At 38.6% G+C, this 19,666-nt stretch overlaps 1 protein-coding gene across 1 annotated transcript in view; it reads right to left on the minus strand.

The window, feature by feature from the left end:
• CCDC30 (coiled-coil domain containing 30) overlaps nucleotides 1–14,328 on the minus strand; it is a 90,888-nt gene extending 76,560 nt beyond the window's left edge. The window contains exons 1-3 of the mRNA XM_007453026.1: nucleotides 14,212–14,328; nucleotides 12,287–12,424; nucleotides 7,325–7,494 (exon numbers count right to left, since the gene is read on the minus strand). Of these exons, the coding sequence (XP_007453088.1) occupies nucleotides 7,325–7,494; nucleotides 12,287–12,424; nucleotides 14,212–14,328 (425 nt within the window). The remainder of the gene's footprint in view (nucleotides 1–7,324; nucleotides 7,495–12,286; nucleotides 12,425–14,211) is intronic.
• Between the last annotated feature and the right edge of the window lie 5,338 nt (nucleotides 14,329–19,666).

The raw sequence follows: 19,666 nt of genomic DNA on the forward strand, positions 1-19,666 counted from the left end.
CATGCCGTTGTGTTCCTGTCTTGCTTGTTGTTTGGCATAGGGTGTCCAGCACGGTGACTTGCTGGTGGTTGAGTGGAGGTGGGTCTTAGCGTTGAGATGAAGATCTCTGGGAGAGCTTTCACCATTTGGTATTACGCAGAGCTGGGAGGTCTCTGGTGGCCAAATGTCCTGTACTTGGCTCTCCCATCTCAGAGGCACAGGCCTGACACTCATTTGGAGCCCCCGGACCCTGTCAGCTACACAGCTCAGAAGAAAAGGGAAAAGGATAGAAAGAAAGAAAGAAAGAAAGAAAGAAAGAGAGAGAGAGAGAGAGAGAGAGAGAGAGAGAGAGAGAGAGAGAGAGAGAGAGAGAAAGGAAGAAAGGAAGGAAGAAAGAAAGAAAATAAAGTTATTAAAATAAAAAATAAAAATAATTATTAAAAATTAAAGAGTAGGGGCTTTCCTGGTGGTGCAGTGGTTGAGAGTCCACCTCCCAATGCAGGGGACACGGGTTCGTGCCCCAGTCTGGGAAGATCCCACATGCCGTGGGAAAAAAAAAAAAAATTAAAGAGTAATACAAAAAAGAAAAAAGAGAGAGAAGAGAGCAACCAAACTAAAAAACAAATCCACCAATGATATCAAGTGCTAAGAACTATACTAAAAAAACAAAACAAAAGGAAAAAACGAGACAGACAGAACCCTAGGACAAGTGGTAAAAGCAAAGCTATACAGACAAAATCACACAATGAAGCATACACATACACATTCACAAAAAGAGAAAAAGGAAAAAAATATATATATCGTTGCTGCCAAAGTCCACCTCCTCAATTTTGGGATGATTCGTTGTCTATTCAGGTATTCCAAAGATGCAGGGTACATCAAGTTGACTGGAGATTTAATCCGCTGCTCCTGAGGCTGCTGGGAGAGATTTCCCTTTCTCTTCTTTGTTCACACGGCTCCTGAGGTTCGGCTTTGGATTTGGCCCTTCCTCTGCGTGTAGGTCACCTGAGGCCATGTGTTCTTCGCTCAGAAAGGACGGGGCTAAAGGAGCAGCTGATTAGGGGGCCCTGGCTCACTCAGGCCAGGGAGAGGGAGGGGTACGAAGTGTGGGGCGAGCCTGTGGCGGCAGAGGCCAGCGTGACGTTGCACCAGCCTGAGGCACGCCGTGTGTTCTCTCGGGGAAGTTGTCCCTGGTTCACGGGACCCGGGCAGTGGAGGGCTGCACAGGCTCCCTGGAGGGGCAGTGTGGACAGTGACCTGTGCTTGCACACAGGCTTCTTGGTGGCTGCAGCAGCAGCATTAGCATTTCATGCCTGTCTCTCCTGTCGGTGCTGATAGCCACGGCTCGCACCCGTCTCTGGAGCTTGTTTAGGTGGTGTTCTGAATCCTCTCTCCTCGCACACCCCGAAACAATGGTCTCTTGCCTCTTGGGCAGGTCCAGACTTTTTCCTGGACTCCTTCCTGGCTAGCTGTGGTGCACTAGCCCCCTGCAGGCTGTGTTCACGCAGCCAACCCCAGTCCTCTCCCTGGGGCCTGACCTCCAAAGCCTGAGCCTCAGCTCCCAGTCCCCACCCGCCCTGGCAGGTGAGCAGACAAGCCTCTCAAGCTGGTGAGTGCTGGTCGGCACCGATCCTCCATGTGGGAATCTCTCTGTTTTGCCCTCTGCATCCCTGTTGCTGCGCTCTCCTCTGTGGCTCTGAAGCTTCCCCGTGCCACCCACCCCCCAACCCCGGCTCCGCCAGTGAAGGGGTTTCCTAGTGTGTGGAAACTTTTCCTCCTTCACAGCTCCCTCCCAGACGTGCAGGTCCCGTCCCTATTCTTTTGTCTCTGTTTTTTCTTTTTTCTTTTGCCCTACCCAGGTACATGGGGAGCTTCTTGCCTTTTGGGAAGTCTGAGGTCTTCTGCCAGCATTCAGTAGGTGTTCTATATGAGTTGTTCCACATGTAGATGTACTTCTGATATATTTGTGGGGGGGAAGGTGATCTCCATGTCTTACTCTTCTGCCATCTTGAAGGTCTCCCATTGAGAGGTTTTTAAGAGAGGGAGTAATATTATTCAATTTGCATTCTTCAAAGACCACTTTGGCTGTTCTATAGAGAATGGACTGGGAAAGAGGTATAGAAGAAGGGAAGCCAGTTAGGAAGGTATTGTGATAGTCCCAGTGAGTGATACCAGTGTCATGGAGTAGGGTAGTGGCAGTGGAGATATAGATAGAAATAGACAGATTAAATATTTTATATTTTCATGGTAGAACTGACAAGAGTCGTTGATGGGTTAGAAGTGGGTAGGAACCAACGATGACTCCTAGTTTTGGCTTAATCGACTGTGTGAATGGAGGGGCTATTCACTAAATGGATTGGGCTGGGGAAGGAATACTTTCTTTAAAGGAAGAGGAAAAATACATTTGTGAAATGGATATAAACTCACTGTGAAATTGAACTGGAAATGGAAATCAAGTTGAACATTCATCAAACAATTCTTGATAAAGATAGTAAGGATGCAATGAGGTGGTAAATGAGAGCATATTAGAAAAAAATAAAGCTCATTAAGGCATTAACGTCAAGGGGAAGCTGCCAGCTGTTCTGGCCCAAGCTTCCTAATACAGCAAACCCAGGCTGAGTTCAGCTAAGCTCTGTAAGTTTGGGGCTGCCACTGGAAGTCCAACTCTGGCTTCAGCCTCAAGTACATAGTGGGAATAGTGGGAATTCCATTCATTCAAAATTTTTTGAGTATCTACTATGTATCAGGTATTATTCTATACACTGGAGACAGTCCAGAACAAGACAGACTGGGGCTTCATTCTCCCTCCCATCCCACCCTCATGTTATGCATATACTGAGACTAAAGCCCTGAGCAATTTTTTAACTGCATAAAGCTCTTTTTCACAACAACTGACTTAGAAACCAAGTGTTCCAGCACCTTCTGGCCATTGGGACATTTGTGACTATACCCTTTCCAAAGCGGATAAAGTAGTAACTTCTCCTGACTCAGGAGACTTGGGACCTCACCCAGTCCTGCCAATAACTTGCTAAGTGCATGACTGTGAATGAAAGAGTCATTTTTGTTCTCTTGGTCTGAGACCTCTTCTGTGGAAAGAGAAGACTTAGCTAAATAAAGTGGTTCTCAAACTTATCTCAGCTGTGGACCCTTTCTCGAAGTAAAATCTTACATAGAACCCCACATATGAAACAGCTGAGAGTGGATCTTCGGTTGAAATGGGAGCAGAAGGCTCACAGTCCCACTCATCAGGCTCCCCTCATCTCCCAAGGTAGTTTCTGAGCCCCCCTCCCCAGAGAGCTCAAAGTTTAGAAGGTAGAAGTTTGAAAACCACTAGTTCAGAGGATCTCCTGCAGGTTCCTCCTGTTCTAAGATTCCATTTCTCTATAACAAAAGCACTATAAACAGCAGAAAAACAAGACATAGTCCATTACCTTAACGAGCTTAAAATCTAGTAGAGGAGATGTATTACAAGAATCAAGCAATTTGGCTTATTGAGCAGCTTCTATGTGCATGGGACCATGCTAGGTGTGCTGTGACACTTCCTACTTCTCTTCAGTTGAAGATTCTGGCTCATGGCATTCTGGCCTCTTCTTCACCCCAAGTCCTGCCATTATCCTGGAAGATTCCAAGGTCCATATAGATCACCCACCAATGCCTTGACATCTCACATCCTCCTTATTTCCAGTTACCTTGTCATCTCTCCCACTTTGCCAACTACTTGCATAACCACACTAAGGGTTGTATCGTCAATAACCACTTCACTTCTGAAGTACTAGAATTAGACATTTGGATTCCAGCTTTTCCTTTTTACATAATTTGTTCTCAGTGCAATCATAAATACCTTAAATTCCTTGTCCAGCTCCCTTTACTTGCTTCTTTGTCCAATGCAGAGTCTCTAGATTTCATTATTTTAATCACTGTCCAAATAAAATATTCAATTCTCTTGCCCCATTGTCCTTCCACTCCATTTTTGTGGCAGAACCTCAACCCTGGATAAATTCAAAAGTCTTCTCATGTCTATACTAAATGTTGCTAAACATAAATTCAGGGTCTCTGGCCTTGACTGGACCCTCCACAGTCAGCTTTCCTTTCCATTCCTGCTCTCCCCAGTCAGATTTCTTTTCCTTTCTCCACAGTGATTATTTGAAACTTTTTCACTCTCTTGCAAACTCTGATATTTCTATTCCTCTCCGACTTTCAGCAGATGACTTTGCTTCCTGCTTCACAGAGGACACAAAAACCACTGAACAAGTCCTTTGGTTTCCTGTCAAGTTAAAAACCCATTTGGATGTCTGTCCATCCTCCCTTTCTTCCTCCCGAAACAATGGACAAAGTGGCCTACCTCCTGACTAAGGCTAGCTGTTTTCTGATTTTCTGAGTCCTAAACCTGCCCATTTGGGGACTCTTGCCCACCAGTATTTAAACATACACAAATTTCCTCTTAGCTTGGCTCCATAATCTTTTCTCCTCTTCACAATCAAACTTTTTGGAAAGCGTTATCTACACTCACCATTTTCACATCCTCATCTCTCACGCCCTCCTCAATTCACTCCCATTCACCATCCCATGGGTTGGGATCTAGGAAACAATCTGTTTTCTGTCCTTCATTGGAACTACTCTTATTAAAGACTCCAACCACCTTCTTGTTGCTAAATTCAGTAGTCACTTTTTATCCATTATTTTGTTTGACTCATTGGCAGTACCTGACACTCTTGACTACTCCTTCTTGAAATACTCTTCAGCCTGGCTTCTGTAACACACAGGCTCCTGACTTTTCTCCTACTTCCCTGGCTGTTTTGTCCCAGTTTCCTGTTGGGAGCACTCCTTTTGTCCACATAGAGAGGTTTGCCTTAGGTTTCTGCCTTTGAGTGTTTTTATCAACCAACATATGGGAACATCTTATCCATCTTACCATCTACTTATTGATGATTCTCAAATTTATCTCCAGCCCAGGACTCCAAACCCATAAATCCAACTGTTTGTTGAACATCCACACATGGCTGTTCCAAAGACACTCTGAAGTCACTGTCTCAAAAGCTGAACTCCTCTCTCTGGTTTGACACCATCAAACCAGAAAATTAAGTCTTCCTTAACCTGTTCTTATACTCAAACCTCTGCCTATAGTACCTTCTTCCTCACTTCCTATACTCATTAATCCCTGAGTCCTGTTGACTCTGTCTCCTCTCAATTCCATCCACTTGTCTCCATCCTCACAAACACCATTACAATAACAGCCTCCTAACTGGTCTTGCTACCTTCATTCTGGTACCAACCATCTACTTTCCACACAGCAGGCAGAGTGATTTTCCTAAAGCACAAATCTGTTTGTGTCTCTCCCATGTTACTAAACCCTGAAGGAGTTTCTTATTGTCCAAACTCCCTAGTGCAGACATTCATGTTCTTTCATGGTCAGGTCCCTGACTACCTCCTCATTCTCATCATCTCCTTCCTCATTTCCTCTCTTCACACTCTAGGCTACAGCAGCACTGAGGTCACTTTTAGCTCCTCAAACAAATCGGCTTTTTCTTGCACATGTCTATCTCCCCTGAAAACTATTCTCCCATCTTTTTCCTTGGCCCTTAAATTCTCATACTTTAGGACTCAATTTAATTTGTCACTTCCTTTAAGAATATTTTTTGGTTCATTAGCCTAGACCAGAACCCCTCCTTTGGGCTCCCATAGTATCCAATACTCCCTTGTTTAACTGTTTATCTTCCCCCATCAGGCAATATGGACCCTAAGGATAGGACCTGTGTCTTATTTTGTAGCTTCAGTATCTACCTACAGTACCTGGCACATGGTAGATATGCAATTTATTGCTGAATGTGATTGTGTAATGGATCTGTGATAAGGGGGGCTGGGAAGTAGGGCACAGAAGATAAGCAAGCAGGGAAACATTATGAGAAAAGGAGAGAGGAAAACATATGGCAGATACGTAGACTTCATTTCTCAGTCCCAGTGATGGGAAACAGTTTGGACCAAGTCATGGAAACAGGTGGCAGCAAGGACTTCTTTACTTGAAGTCCAGTGTCTTCTTCATGGCAAGTTTCTCCACCTCCAAATGAATTAAGGCCACAGCCTTGCTCCCTGGGGCAAGTCTCTCTGCGAATTATCCCAAATCAGCTGAGTGGATTTTTGTCAGCTTTGATTATTAATGTCAAATTTTTCTCTGAAAAGTGTTCAGATTGGCCATTTCATCTCCAGTGCCACTTACTTAATCTAGACTACTATCTCTTCATCTGGGGCGAATATCCAGATTAACTGGTCTGTCTTTCCTCTCCAATTCATCTCATGCAGAGTTATTGGACTATCTCCCTCAAAAGCTCTATAACACTATTCTTGTGCTCAAAACTAGACTTCCTCCCCCATACAACAAACATATATGTTGTGACCTGGCTTCTTGGCTCTTTGCTCCTGTGACAACTATTACACCTGTTCTCCACCATCTCTCCAGTATCTCTTCCCACTTCTGCAACTAAGTTTCATGACTGTGAATCTTGGACTTAGAGCTCACTCTAAACTTAAAACCAGTTTTTAAGAGGGCATAAAATTCAGGGGCCCAAAACTGGCAAAACAATCTCTTCTATTTTAGAACATTTACAAAGATAAAAATTTGGCTACACCTAGGCAATATTTTCTCAGTTCACTGAGAAGGTATCCTTTAATATGGTATATAAGTAAAAACTGACATCTATTGTTTCCATTGGATGATCTATTTCTAGGTTTTTGCCCAGACAAAATTTGATTGCATCTATTAGTACTTGTGCCAAAACACAGTAATGCATTTGTCTAAGTCTCAAAAGTTTCTGTGTAAGATACTTTTGGTGGAAAAGTAGAAATACAAGAGTTAGAGGGCAAGATTAACAACAACAGCAGTAAAAAAGGAAGAAAGAAAGAAAAAGAAAGGAAGGAAGGAAGGAAGAAAATTCTCAAAACAATTATCAGACATAATGTTAAATAAAAATAGCAAAAAACAAACCTCTCTGCAAAGTATAGTCTTAATTATTTAAAAAATACATATATATGTAAGTATACAGAAAAAAGACAAGAAAGAAAAATTAGGACGTTAACATCTCTCCCTGGGGGGAATTATGGGTTATTATAATCTCCTTATACTTTTCCATGCTTTCCAGATTTTCTAAAAAAGCCTGTATTTATTTTTAAAATCAGGAAAAATAGTTTAAAAATGTAATAACATACCAAAAAACAAACTTTCTGGGGAATTCTTAGAACTAAGTTTTCTATGTACATCATTTGGAAATAAATGTCAAATTTTTATAATAATCAAGCCAAATAAAATGTACCCCACAAATAATTAAAGTGATATGGGATTTTCTCAATTTACCAGAGCTCCTCTCTCTCTTCCTTTGGGCTTTGAATCTCTACTTCCAAAATTGGTACTTTAGACACAAGATATTTACAGATATTTTCAGTTGTAATTAAATTAGCAGCTGCAGTTTTTCTCTCTACCGTAAAATGGTTTAATTGCTCAAATTCTTCTGAAAGCTTCAAGACCTGTAAAGTTAAGTGAAAAGACAAATATTCTATTTTGCATATTTTTATGCATGCCTGTGAAAAAAGTGTATTGATTCCATTAAATGCTTAAATAATTATTGGCTTAAATAATATAAATTGACATCCAAATTGAAGTCTTATTCCAATTTCACAATTTGCAGTTGTTACATAATCTAATACATTTTTACCATAGGCACAAGAGTGCGTAAGTCTATGGTTTTAAAAAAAGGGATATTGTTGGTCTCTGAGATTGGCTTCCCAGAGTGCTGTTTAGGGTTTCGTTCTGTCTTTTAACAAGCAAAAAGATGTAATACTCTATTAGAGCTTTTACATTATTATCACATGTTTTTGTTCTCAAGTTTTGAGTGTACTTCATTGATTCATAAAAGCAATAATATACTATTGCAAGAAAACATTAAAAAGAATATGAGTTATGCATTACAGAGAACATATTTCTTCCAGTCTGCTCCTATTTGTTTGGAAACACTTGAACATATAAGGGCTCCCAGACTATCGTAGTGATTCTCAAACTTTAGTGAATAAGAGCGTCACCTGAGGAGTTAAAAGAATGCAGTCTCACATCGCCACCCCACTCCTGAGATTCAGATCAGTGGTCTGGGCTGGGAAATGGGAATTTGCATTTCAAATAGGTCTCCCAGGTAATTCTGATGCAAGTGGATGCTTTGAGAATCACTGCTCTGCTGTGTGGTTTGGCAAAACATTTGTTCAGGTTTTTGTTTTGTTTTGTTCTTTGACAAACAGATTCCTTTCCTCAAAGATTGCTCTTTATATCTTCATATAAAATGAAAGAATGCCTCCAGAAGGCAGTAGAAAGGGTGGATGGGGGACATTTCCAAGAATGGAAGATGAATCCCTCTCCAAGTATTGCACAAAGATAGACAAAAACCTGCCTGACTCCCATTCTGAGCCTCTCTGAAAATGCAAAGACTTTATAGTTACTATGTTTGATTCTAAGAACACAATGGATTTAAGTCTAAAGATCAATTTAGGTTACTTAAAGGAATCCTTTTGGTCTCCTAGGCCTTTTCAATTTTCTGAAGAAAAATTACAGTGTGTGATATGGGTTATAATCCCATAAATCCATATAATCTTATTTGGACTATAACCTCTCCAGGGAGAAGATTGGTTTTACACTGGACCTTAGGAGGTGGGAAGATACAGATAGGTGAAGAAGAGACTATAGCATATTTTAAGCATGATCAATATGGTCAAAGGTATAGTGTGGAACTGAGTATGGAGTACTTGTGCAGAAGTGAGGAGGATGGTCTTACTGGAGTAGAGGCTACAAGATGAGGAGCCAAGGAAATAAGATTGAGGGGGAGGGATCAGATTATGAAGGGACCTGAAAGACATGAATTTCCTTAATGAGCTTGCATTATTTTTGTAAGCAGGATAACAGATTCCAAAATGCTACTTAATCACTGATTTTTATAGTCATTGTAAAAATTTAAACATTAAAAATAGTAAATGTTAGTTTCTTAAGAAGTAAAGAAAGCCAAACAGAGTTTAGACTTGATGTTCTAGCAAACTGAGAATTGCTGAAGGTTTCTGAAGAGGAAGGTGACTTTGACACTAAGTGCTTTCTAGGTATTCTGGATTCTCACAGGTCGAAGTTGGTGGATATTGTAGGTGGGCAGCTTTGCTCTTTATCATGAAGAAAGGTAAATCCATAGGAACTTTCATGGCACAGATGCTGTGCAACAGGACCAACTCTGTTCCACAGGCTCCTCCCTACCAAAATTTTATCCTGGTTACATAGCTCAGTCTCATAATCAGCCATATTCAAGTACCATAAAGTATTCAGTTGACTGTTCCACTTTATGCTTGAGGCCCTAGAGTAAGGAGGACAGAGCTTAGGCTGAGAATCACCAGGCAACTTGGTAGTTGTTTAATATCCCGAGTCTGGTGTTTGTTTCTGTAAACTGAGGAAGCTGGCCTACATGAACACACCCCTTTCCAGCCCCAATAAAACCACAGCCTATAAAACAGGGGCTTTAGTAAATACATAAAATACAATTTTTTTTAAGCCACTCTTAGCAAGACTACCTTTAAGTTTAAAGCACTCTATGTTCTAAAGAGAAACTGGAATACAACTAAAGAATCAAAGCTTCAAAATTGAAACTTTTAATGAGTAAAATTTTGATGGAAACAGAATACATATAGTCTCAAAGTACCTCTCCACAAAATATTTATTAATTGCAAAGGGAACAGTAATAATTTTACAGTGGAGAAATCTGGCAGAGAGTACCATACCCAAAGTAAATAGAACAAAAGGATATCCTTTTGCCTTCTGATACAATGCACTGAGAAGGATATAACATCACTTATGTAGTATTCCTGCCAAAATTATGTAACCTAAATTATATTGTGAGGAAACATTAGAAAAATCCAAATTGAGGGACATTCTTCAAAATAAATGATTTGTACTCTTCAAAAATAGCAAAGTCACAAACAACAAAGAATGAGGAACTGTTGCAGATTCAAGGAGCTTTCGAGATGTGACAATGAAATGCAACGTACAGTCCTAGATTGGACCTTGGACTAGGAAGAAAAAATATCCTTTTGCTATAGAGTGGAACAATTAGTAAAATTTGAATACAAGCTGTAGATTAGATAATAGTATTATATTAATATTAATTTCCTGATTTTGAGACTTGTACTGTGATAAAAAGATGTCACTGTTTTTAGCAAACATACATGGAAACATTTAGGGGTAAAGGAGTATTATGTCTCTACTCTCTGAGGGTAGGAAAAGTATGTGTGTTTGTGTGTGTGCGTGTGTGTGCGTGTGTGTGTGTGTGTGTGTGTGTGTGTGTGATGCAAGAGAGAGAGGCTGATAAAGCAGATGTGGTGCCGTGTTAACATTGGGAGGGGTAAAAGTATATGGAAAGTCTTTATACTATTTTGCAACTTTTCTGTAAGTCTGAAATTATTTCAAAATAAAAAGTCTTTTAAAAGAGAGGGAGAGAAAACCAGATTACCAGGACAGTGATCTGGATCTCTGGTTTTATACTGTATTCTTTTCACTTCATTTCATTCTCTATGTTACGTTTTCTGATGATATATTGAAAGACAAGATCCTTCAGCTGTACATTGTGATGAAAACTCATCTTGCTGACAAGGTCCCAAAAACAAAGTTTAGATATAGGATGTGCCCTACATATGTATCCTCCCAGGCAGCGAACCCTATTTGCTGGACCTTTCCCTCCTTAGGTCACAGACTATTTGATCTATGTCCCAATCCCTCAGCAACTTACTCCCTGACTTCAGGGTAACAACTTCATATAGGATAAATTTGGCCTTGATTTAGTCCTCCACTTCACATGTGGTATTAAAATATAACAATATATTTTAACTGTTGTGTTCAAGCCTTTAGGCCTTCCTACCATTTTAATCAACATCAAGAGAGTGACTGAGGAAGGGAATTTTTCAGCCAGGAGTTGATCATAACCTCATAGGTAGGACTCTAGAAATTACACTACTGGCAGTCTCTCCATTTAGTGCTGAACTAACCCTCATCTGGTAGTGCCATTTTATACTTGGGGAATGAATTGGGGCTGGGACATTTAAACATTTTCTGAATTCTAAGTATAAGCCTAATTTTCAGTATAATTGGGAAAGATGCTTTGATTCTAAGCCTTTAAAGTTGAAGACATTTTAGTAAACCTCTGTTTTTGTATTTTTTACTGTGGTAAAATATAAAAAAACGTAACATTTACGATCTTAACCTTTTTTTTTTTTTTTTGCGGTATGTGGGCCTCTCACTGTTGTGGCCTCTCCCGTTGCGGAGCCCAGGCTCCGGACGCGCAGGTTCAGTGGCCATGGCTCACGGGCCCAGCCGCTCTGCGGCATGTGGGATCTTCCCGGACCAGGGCACGAACCTGCGTCCCCTGCATCGGCAGGCAGACTCCCAACCACTGCGCCACCAGGGAAGCCCATCTTAACCATCTTTAAGTGTGCAGTTCAGTGGTATTAAATACATCCACATTGTTGTGCATCCATCACCACCATCCACTCCCATAACTTTTTTCATTTTGTGAAACAAACTCTATACCTATTAAATAACTCCCCAATTTTTCCCTCCACATAGCTCCTGGCAACCAGCATTCTACTTTCTGTCTCTATGATTTTGACTAAGTATCTCATATAAGTGGAATCAAATAGTATTTGTCTTTTTGTGACTGGCTTATTTCACTTAGCATAATGTACTCAAGGTTCATCCATGCTGTAGCATATTGCAGAAATACCTTTTTTTTTTTAAGGCTGAATAATATTCCATTGTATGTATATCCCACATTTTGCTTCATCATTCATTCATTGATGGACACTTGGGTTGCTTCCACATTTTAGCTATTGTGAATAAAGCTGCTATGAATATGTGTGTACAAATATCTGTTCAAGTCTCTGCTTTCAATTCTTTTGCATATATACCCAGAAGTAGAATTGCTGGATTATATGATAGTTCTATTTTTGAGTTCACCTTTTACATTATAATATGTGCTTTAAAAACTAAGCCATTGGGAAGCTTATTTAAAGTAAAAAATTTATAGATTAATCCTAAGAGTGAAGTACTGGCTGAAGTCTGAATAGTTATTCTGAAATACAGCTTGATTTATAATCCACACTATAAGGAAATTTATTCTATAATAATAAAATTCCAAGTTATCCAATTTCCAAGTTATCTTTTACTGAAATTAGTTTCCTTTTATCTTAACCTCATAAAAGATATGTCATACATCAAACATTTAAATACGTAATAATTTAGTCTCACCTTTGTTTCTAATTCAGAATTCTCTCTTTGTAGCAGGTCATACGCTATTAAAAAATGGTCTCTGTCTTCTTCTGCCCCTGGAAGACTTTGAATTTCATTATAAAGGCATATAAGTTCTGACTTTGATTTTTGCAATTCCTGATTAAGAAATGACAATATTTAGTAGAATAAAATAAGACTTTCAATAGAAAAGGTATACTATTGCTAAAAAGGAATCTTTGAAATGATTCTGACAAATTTTTTGCTTTAAATATTTCAACCTGTCCTCAGACAGATTCCTTTCTTTAGTAAAGCAAAGATTCCTTAAATCAATTAATTAAACTAAGCATTCTTTTTCTAAATTTGCCTTTCTTTTTTAATGCCCTCCCTGCTCTAATTCTGAAAAAAAGGACCCAGAAATTAAACACAAGGAAACTCAAAGAGCCAAGGCAAGCCAGCCCAAGAATAGCAGGCTCCCTCCTGCAGTGGCCAAAGTGGGCACTGGGGTCTCCACACAGAGCCTGAGAGTAAAAGCTGGTGGAGCATAAGATAGTTCTAGAAGCTAGCAGCAACCGGCCCAGAGGGGCTTTCTGCACAGGGGCAACCCTAACAGGGTCAGGCTGGGTAAGAAGTGTTGTTTGTTGGTCTTGTCAAAGAGCTCCTTCCCATAGACAACCAGGAACTGGGCTCCATGTGCCCTGTAGGAGACCAAGCCTAAGGCCCTGGCTCTGGACAAGGCACCCAGGCAGTGGAAAGCAGCCCCTGGACCGGCCATGGTTGTGGATGGTCACATGCCATAAGCATTCTTAATTTCTATCATTTATAGGTTCAAAGATGGGTTTCTAGTTATCCCTACTTTACCCAAGGCTTGTATAGAGGTAAATCTTCAGCAACTCCTGCATTAGTTATATTACCTGTTTTAAAATATATCTTTTTAAAGTTACTTTTTATAGGACAGGTGCTGTGTGGTTTACCTTTAATCTTGTGACAACCCCATAAGGTAGGGTTATTGAAACTGAGGCTCAGAGAACTAAAGTGATCTGCCTAAATTCATATAGCCAGGAAGTGGAAAAGTTGAGATTCAAACTATCTGACTGACTTCAAACACTGTGTTCTTCACTACAAATTACACTGTCTTACTTAATAATGCGTATTCAGTGACTTAATCAACTAGTGTTTCCTCTAATCCTCTGATTTTTTTTCCATATTCATGAGAGAAAACATTTTAGTTAGATGTAGATTTTAATCAAATTTCTGCATTGATGACATGGAATATGCAGTGTTTGATTGGTGGATGAGGGGGCCTGAGAGTCAGGCCATGGTGCCCTATGAAGGAACAGGTGACATAAAATTTATTTAGGAGAGGAGCTACTTGGTATATTCCTAAAGGCTTGAGATCAGAGAGGGAGGAAAGTGTTGATGAGGAAGGCACTGGGCAAAAAGGAAAGAAGGTAGGGAGTGGCCACCCAAAACCATAGGAAGAGGGCAAGTAGCATCAATGTCCTACCTCATTTCATGGAAAATTCCTATAAGTCATCAGCATGGGATATAGAGTATTGTGCTAGCTCTCACCCACCCTGCAAACTGATTGTCACCATCCTCTAAATTAGTGATCTAGACTTCCATGAACTCACTTCCAGGTCTCTCTTCCAAATATAGGCTGGTATGTCCCCTGATAGACTTTTCCAAGATGGTACGACCAGCAGTTAAAAGGAGAGACAAGTCCGGGCCACTATGACCACCATAATAATCAAATCCCTTCTACTTAAAGGACTCTTTTTGGGTAGTGTTGGAACTCAGCCTGGAGAAACAAGTTACCCCATTGTTACTGGTATAAATAATATTCTATAGCTACAATTTATTTTAAAATAAAAATGAATAATAACATGAAATCCCTAAATTACAAATGCAAAAAGAGGAAAATAACATTTTGAATGGCAAAATACCTCACTTTCAACTTTCAAAGACTTCTGCACAGTATTAAGATCAGATGTCAATTGCTTTTTCCTTTCTCTCTCTTCTGACAACTCACTTTCAAATAGTTCAATTTTTTCTTGGCTCATTTTCAATATCTGCAAAAAGTATTTTACATAATTAATTCTATATACAATAATCATATATACTATAAGTTCTGATAATACTTTTCTGCCTAAACAATTATAAAGTCATCTAGGGGAGAGACAAACCTGGAAAAAAATAGTTCATGGTACCATAGCTCATAAGATAGGTTTTCCTCTCTAAGCCTGTTTTCTCAACTGTAAAATGGAAATAATACTTGTCCTATGTACGTTATAGCCATCAGAGTAGGAGTCAAATGTGATTTTGAAAGTATTTTGTAAGTTTTAAGCACCTACCAAATATAAGGAATTTTAATTTTATTTGGTAAGAATTTTATCTTACCAAATTGATGATAATAATAATAGTAATTTCAAAAATAATGAGAGCAACGACTATTTTATTTTAGTGCTTACCATATGTCAGACATTGTAGTAAATGCTTTACATGTATTATCTAATTTTGTTTCCCAGTACCCCTATGAGATTAGAACTATTATTGTATTCTTTTTTAGAGAGAGCATAAGTGAGGCTCAGATAGATTAGGTAATTTGTGCAAGGTCACACAGTCAGGACTGGGATTCAAACCAAGGCTAATTTATAAGCCCTTGCTCTTATTTTAATTTTATTTAAAAAAAACTGAGGTATAATTGACATAGCACATTATATTAGTCTCAGGTGTACTACATAATGATTCAATATTTGTATATTTTGCAGAATGATCACCACAATAGTTCAGTTAACATCCGTCATCACACATAGTTGTGATTTTTCCCCTACTTTCAAATATGTAATACAATCTTATTAATTATAGTCACCATGCTGTACATTATATCCCCATGACATTCATTTTATAACTGGAAATTCGTACTTTTTGATTTCCTTCATCCATTTCACCCACTCCCAACCCCTTGCTTCAGGCAACAACCAATCTGTTCTCTACATCCATGATTTTTTGTAATTTTTTTTTTTAAGATTCCACATGGGAAATCATATGTTATTTGTCTCTTTCTGTCTGACTTATTTCATTTAGCATAATTCCCTCAAATTCTGCATGTTCCTCAATTTTGCATGTTGTTGCAAATGGCAAGATTTCAGTATTTTTTAATGGCTGAATAATATTTCATTGTGTATATATACCACATTTTCTTTTTCCATTCATCCCTTGATGGACACTTGGGGTGTTTCCATGTATTTATTATTGTATATAATGCTGGAATGAACATGGGGGTGCATATATCTTTTCAAATTAGTGATTTTGTTTTCTTTGGATAAATACCCAGAAGTGGAATTGCTGGATCATATGGTAGTTCTATTTTTAATTTTTTGAGAAATCTCCATAATGTGCTGCACCAATCTCCATAGTGGCTGCACCAATTTACATCTCCACAAACAGTGCACAAGGGTTTCCTTTTCTCTACATCTTCACCAACACTTGTTATTTCATGTCTTTTTGATAACAGCCATTCTAACAGGTGTGAGGTGATATCTCATTGTGGTTTTGATTTGCATTTCCCCGATGACTGGTGATATTGAGCATCTTTTCATGTGGCTGTTGGCCATCTGTATGTCTTCTTTGGGAAAATGTCTATTCAGACTCTTGGCCCATTTTTTAATCAATTTTTTTTTGCTATTGAGTTGTATGAGTTCTTCATATATTTTGGATATTAACCCCTTGTCAGATATATGATTGGCAAATATTTTCTCCCACTTGGTAGATTGTCTTTTCATTTTATTGATACTTTCCTTTGCTGTGCAGAAGCTTCTTAGTTTGACATAGTGCCACTTGTTTATTTTTGGTGCAAAAAATCATCACCAAGACTGATGTCAGGGAGCCCACCACCTGTTTTCTTCTAGGAGTTTTATGATTTTAGAAACTACATTCAAGTCTTTAATCCATCTTGAGTTAATTTTTGTGTATGATGTAAGATAGTGCTCCAGTTTCATTCTCTTGCATATAGCTGTCCAGTTTTTCCAGCACCACTTATTGACGAGACTGTCCTCTCCCCACTGTGTACTCTTGGCTCCTTTCATAAATTAATTGACCATATATGTGTGGATTTACTTCTGGGCTCTCTGTTCTGTTCCACTGATCTATGTGTCTGTTTTTATGCCAATACAATAGTGTTTTGATTACTACAGCTTTTAAGATAGTTTGAAATCAAGAAGCATAATGCCTCCAGCTTTGTTGTTCTTTCTCAAGATTGCTTTGGCTATTCAGGGTCTTTTGTGGTTCCAGACAAATTTGAGGACTATTTGTTCTATTTCTGTGAAAAATGCCATTGGGAATTGTGATAGGGATTGTACTGAATCCACACATTGCTTTGGATAGTATGGACATTTTCACAGTATTAATTCTTCCAATCTATGAGCATGGAATATTTTACCATTTATTTGTGTCTTCTTCATTTCTTTCATCAGTGTTTTATAGTTTTCAGTGTATAGGTCTTATACCTCTTTGGATAAATTTATTCCTAGGTATTTTATTCTTTTTGATGCAATTGTAAATGTGATTGTTTTCTTTATTTCTCTTTCTGATACTTGTTATTTGTTTGTTATTATGCAATAGATTTTTGTGTATTGATTTTGTATGCAACTTTATTGGATTTATTTACTAGTTCTAACAGTTTTTTGTCGTAGTCTTTAAGGTTTTCTATGTATAATATCATGCCATCTGCAAATAGTGACAGTTTTACTTCTTCCTTTCCAATTTGGATGCCTTTTATTTCTTTTTCTTCTCTGATTGCTCTGGCTAGGACTTCCAATACTACATTGAATAAAAGTGGCAAGACTGGGCATCCTTGCCTTATTCCTGATCTTAGAGAAGAAGCTTTCAGCTTTTCACTGTTGAGTATGATGTAAGCTGTGGTCTTGTCATATATGGTGTTTATTACGTTGAGGTACATTCCTTCTGTACCCACTTTGTTGAGAGTTTTTATCATAAATGGATGTTGAATATTTTCAAAAGTTTTTTTTGAATCTATTGATGCATAGTATAATTTTTACCCCTCATTTTGTTAATATGTTGTATCACACTGATTGATTTACAGCTGTTGAACCATCCTTGCAGCCTTGGAATGAATCCTACTTGGTCATGGTGTATGATCCTTTTAATGTATTGTTGAATTCGGTTTGCTAATATTTTGTTGAGGATTTCTGCATCTATGTTCATCAGGGAAATTGGCCTGCAATTTTCTTTTCTTGTGGTGCCTTGTTTGGTTTTGGTAACAGGGTAATGCTGGCTTTGTAAAATGAATTTGAAGGTGTTCCCTTCTCTTCCATTTTTTGGAAGAGTTTGAGAAAGATTGGTATTAATTCTTCTTTGAATATTTGGTAGAATTTACCAATGAAACTGTCTAGCTGTTACTTTTATTTATTTTTTATTTAAAAATATTTATTTATTTATTTATTTATATTTACTTATTTTGGCTGTGCCGGGTCTTAGTTGCAGTACACAGGATCCTTAGTTGCAGTATGCGCACTCTTGGTTACGACATGCAGACTTCTTAGTTGCAGCACGCAGACTCTTAGTTACAGCATACATGTGGGATCTAGTTCCCTGACCAGGGATTGAACCCAGGCCTCCTGCACTGGGAGCTTGGAGTCTTACCCACTGAACCACCAGGGAAGTCCCTAGCCCTTACTTTTAATATACACTTTATTCAGAGTTGCCAAAGTGTATTTTCTTTTGTGTACAAAAACCTATTAGGAACTTAATTTGAGGTCAAAATGCAGCCTAGTGAATACAGAGGGAGAATCGAGAGAATTTCCTTAATATTGCCATGAAGCTGCAGAATCTTCTCCACTGGCAGAGCAAACCTGTCAAGTGAACTAACTGCATATTTGGATTGGCCAGTCAGGGAGCAGCATGAACTTGACAAGTCTATACTCTCTATCTTGGGAATTGCGTAATGATATGTTGGAAAAGAGTCCTACCAGATCTGTCCTACTATTTACCAACAGTGGGACCCTGAGCCAGTTATCTAACTTTTCTTAGTCTCAGTTTCCTCCTCTGAAAAATAGGGATAACGATGGGCACCTTGATTGTACAAAGTATATGCAAATGGAAGTTTATATTATTATTGGACTGTTCTGAATTTTCACATTTACTCTTTAGTTGGACAACACCTTTAAATCATCCTTACAATTTCAACATACTAGTTCATCCTAAAAACATTTTTAATGGGCTCCTTCCTGAATGACTAATCCTGGAAGGTTTTCTGTAACCACTGATCACAATCATAGGATGTAGATTTACCATACATTTTGTCTATTTTCAGTAATTCTTAAGCAACCTTATGGAGTCTGCCTCATCTGTATTAGAAAATGTAACTGAAAATGATCTTTTTATTTCTTACCTCATTCAAATCTTGTACTTTCACTGTCTCTTGACCTTTCATACTGGTTTCTCGTCTGTCTTCCTATATTACTGATAACTCAGGCTCTAAGAGGGAAATATTAATCCAAATAAACCATCAGTTAAAATATATACGCGGGCTTTCCTGGTGGTGCAGTGGTTGGGAGTCCGCCTGCCGATGCAGGGGACACGGGTTCGTGCCCTGGTCTGGGAGGATCCCACATGCTGCGGAGTGGCTGGGCCCATGAGCCATGGCCACTGAGCCAGTGCGTCCGGAGCCTGTGCTCTGCAATGGGAGAGGCCACGGCAGTGAGAGGCCCGCGTACAGCAAAAAAAACAAAAACAAAAAAACCCCATACATACGCGTATGTGTTATTTTAAAAAAATACTGAAAAGATAAGCTACATTTCTTAAGTGTCTTTTCCAGAGGCTACACCCCTGAAATCTCCCTCACCAACAAGTTTTGCCTTTTTTCTGGTCTTGGATCCTTTGAAGAGTTGCTTTATTATATATTTGAGCCCTTGCTCTGTTTGCAACTTAACGAAAGGGAACAAGTACTATTAGAAAAACATACTAGAGAATCCTGATGATTCTGAATTAATCAAGCTGATAATTTACCTTATTTTTTTTTAACTTTACGAAAGTAATTTGTTATTGTTGATTGGTCCAGTAACAAATGCAAAGGAGGTTTATGAGTATTTAGATGTAATTCAGAAACAGAAGACACCAACATTGATATTACTTATTACTTTTATTCAGAATTAGGTTTCAAAAGAAACTTCAATTTGAAGTTTTTCATTTAATTCAGAGATAAAAATATTCCTTTACTTAGGCTGAAGAAAGGAAAGAGTTGATTCACCCAAGATTTTTATCTAACTGAATTTGGGGTGAAGTATTCTGGAGTTTGCTTATATTTCTAGGTTCATAACTTACTGCTAGATGTGTATTTAACCTACAGATTAAAAAAATAAATTCATTAGTTTAGTAAAG

This window comes from Lipotes vexillifer, unplaced genomic scaffold (genome assembly GCF_000442215.2).
Source record: "Lipotes vexillifer unplaced genomic scaffold, Lipotes_vexillifer_v1.1 scaffold683, whole genome shotgun sequence".
NCBI classification, from domain to species: domain Eukaryota; kingdom Metazoa; phylum Chordata; class Mammalia; order Artiodactyla; family Lipotidae; genus Lipotes; species Lipotes vexillifer.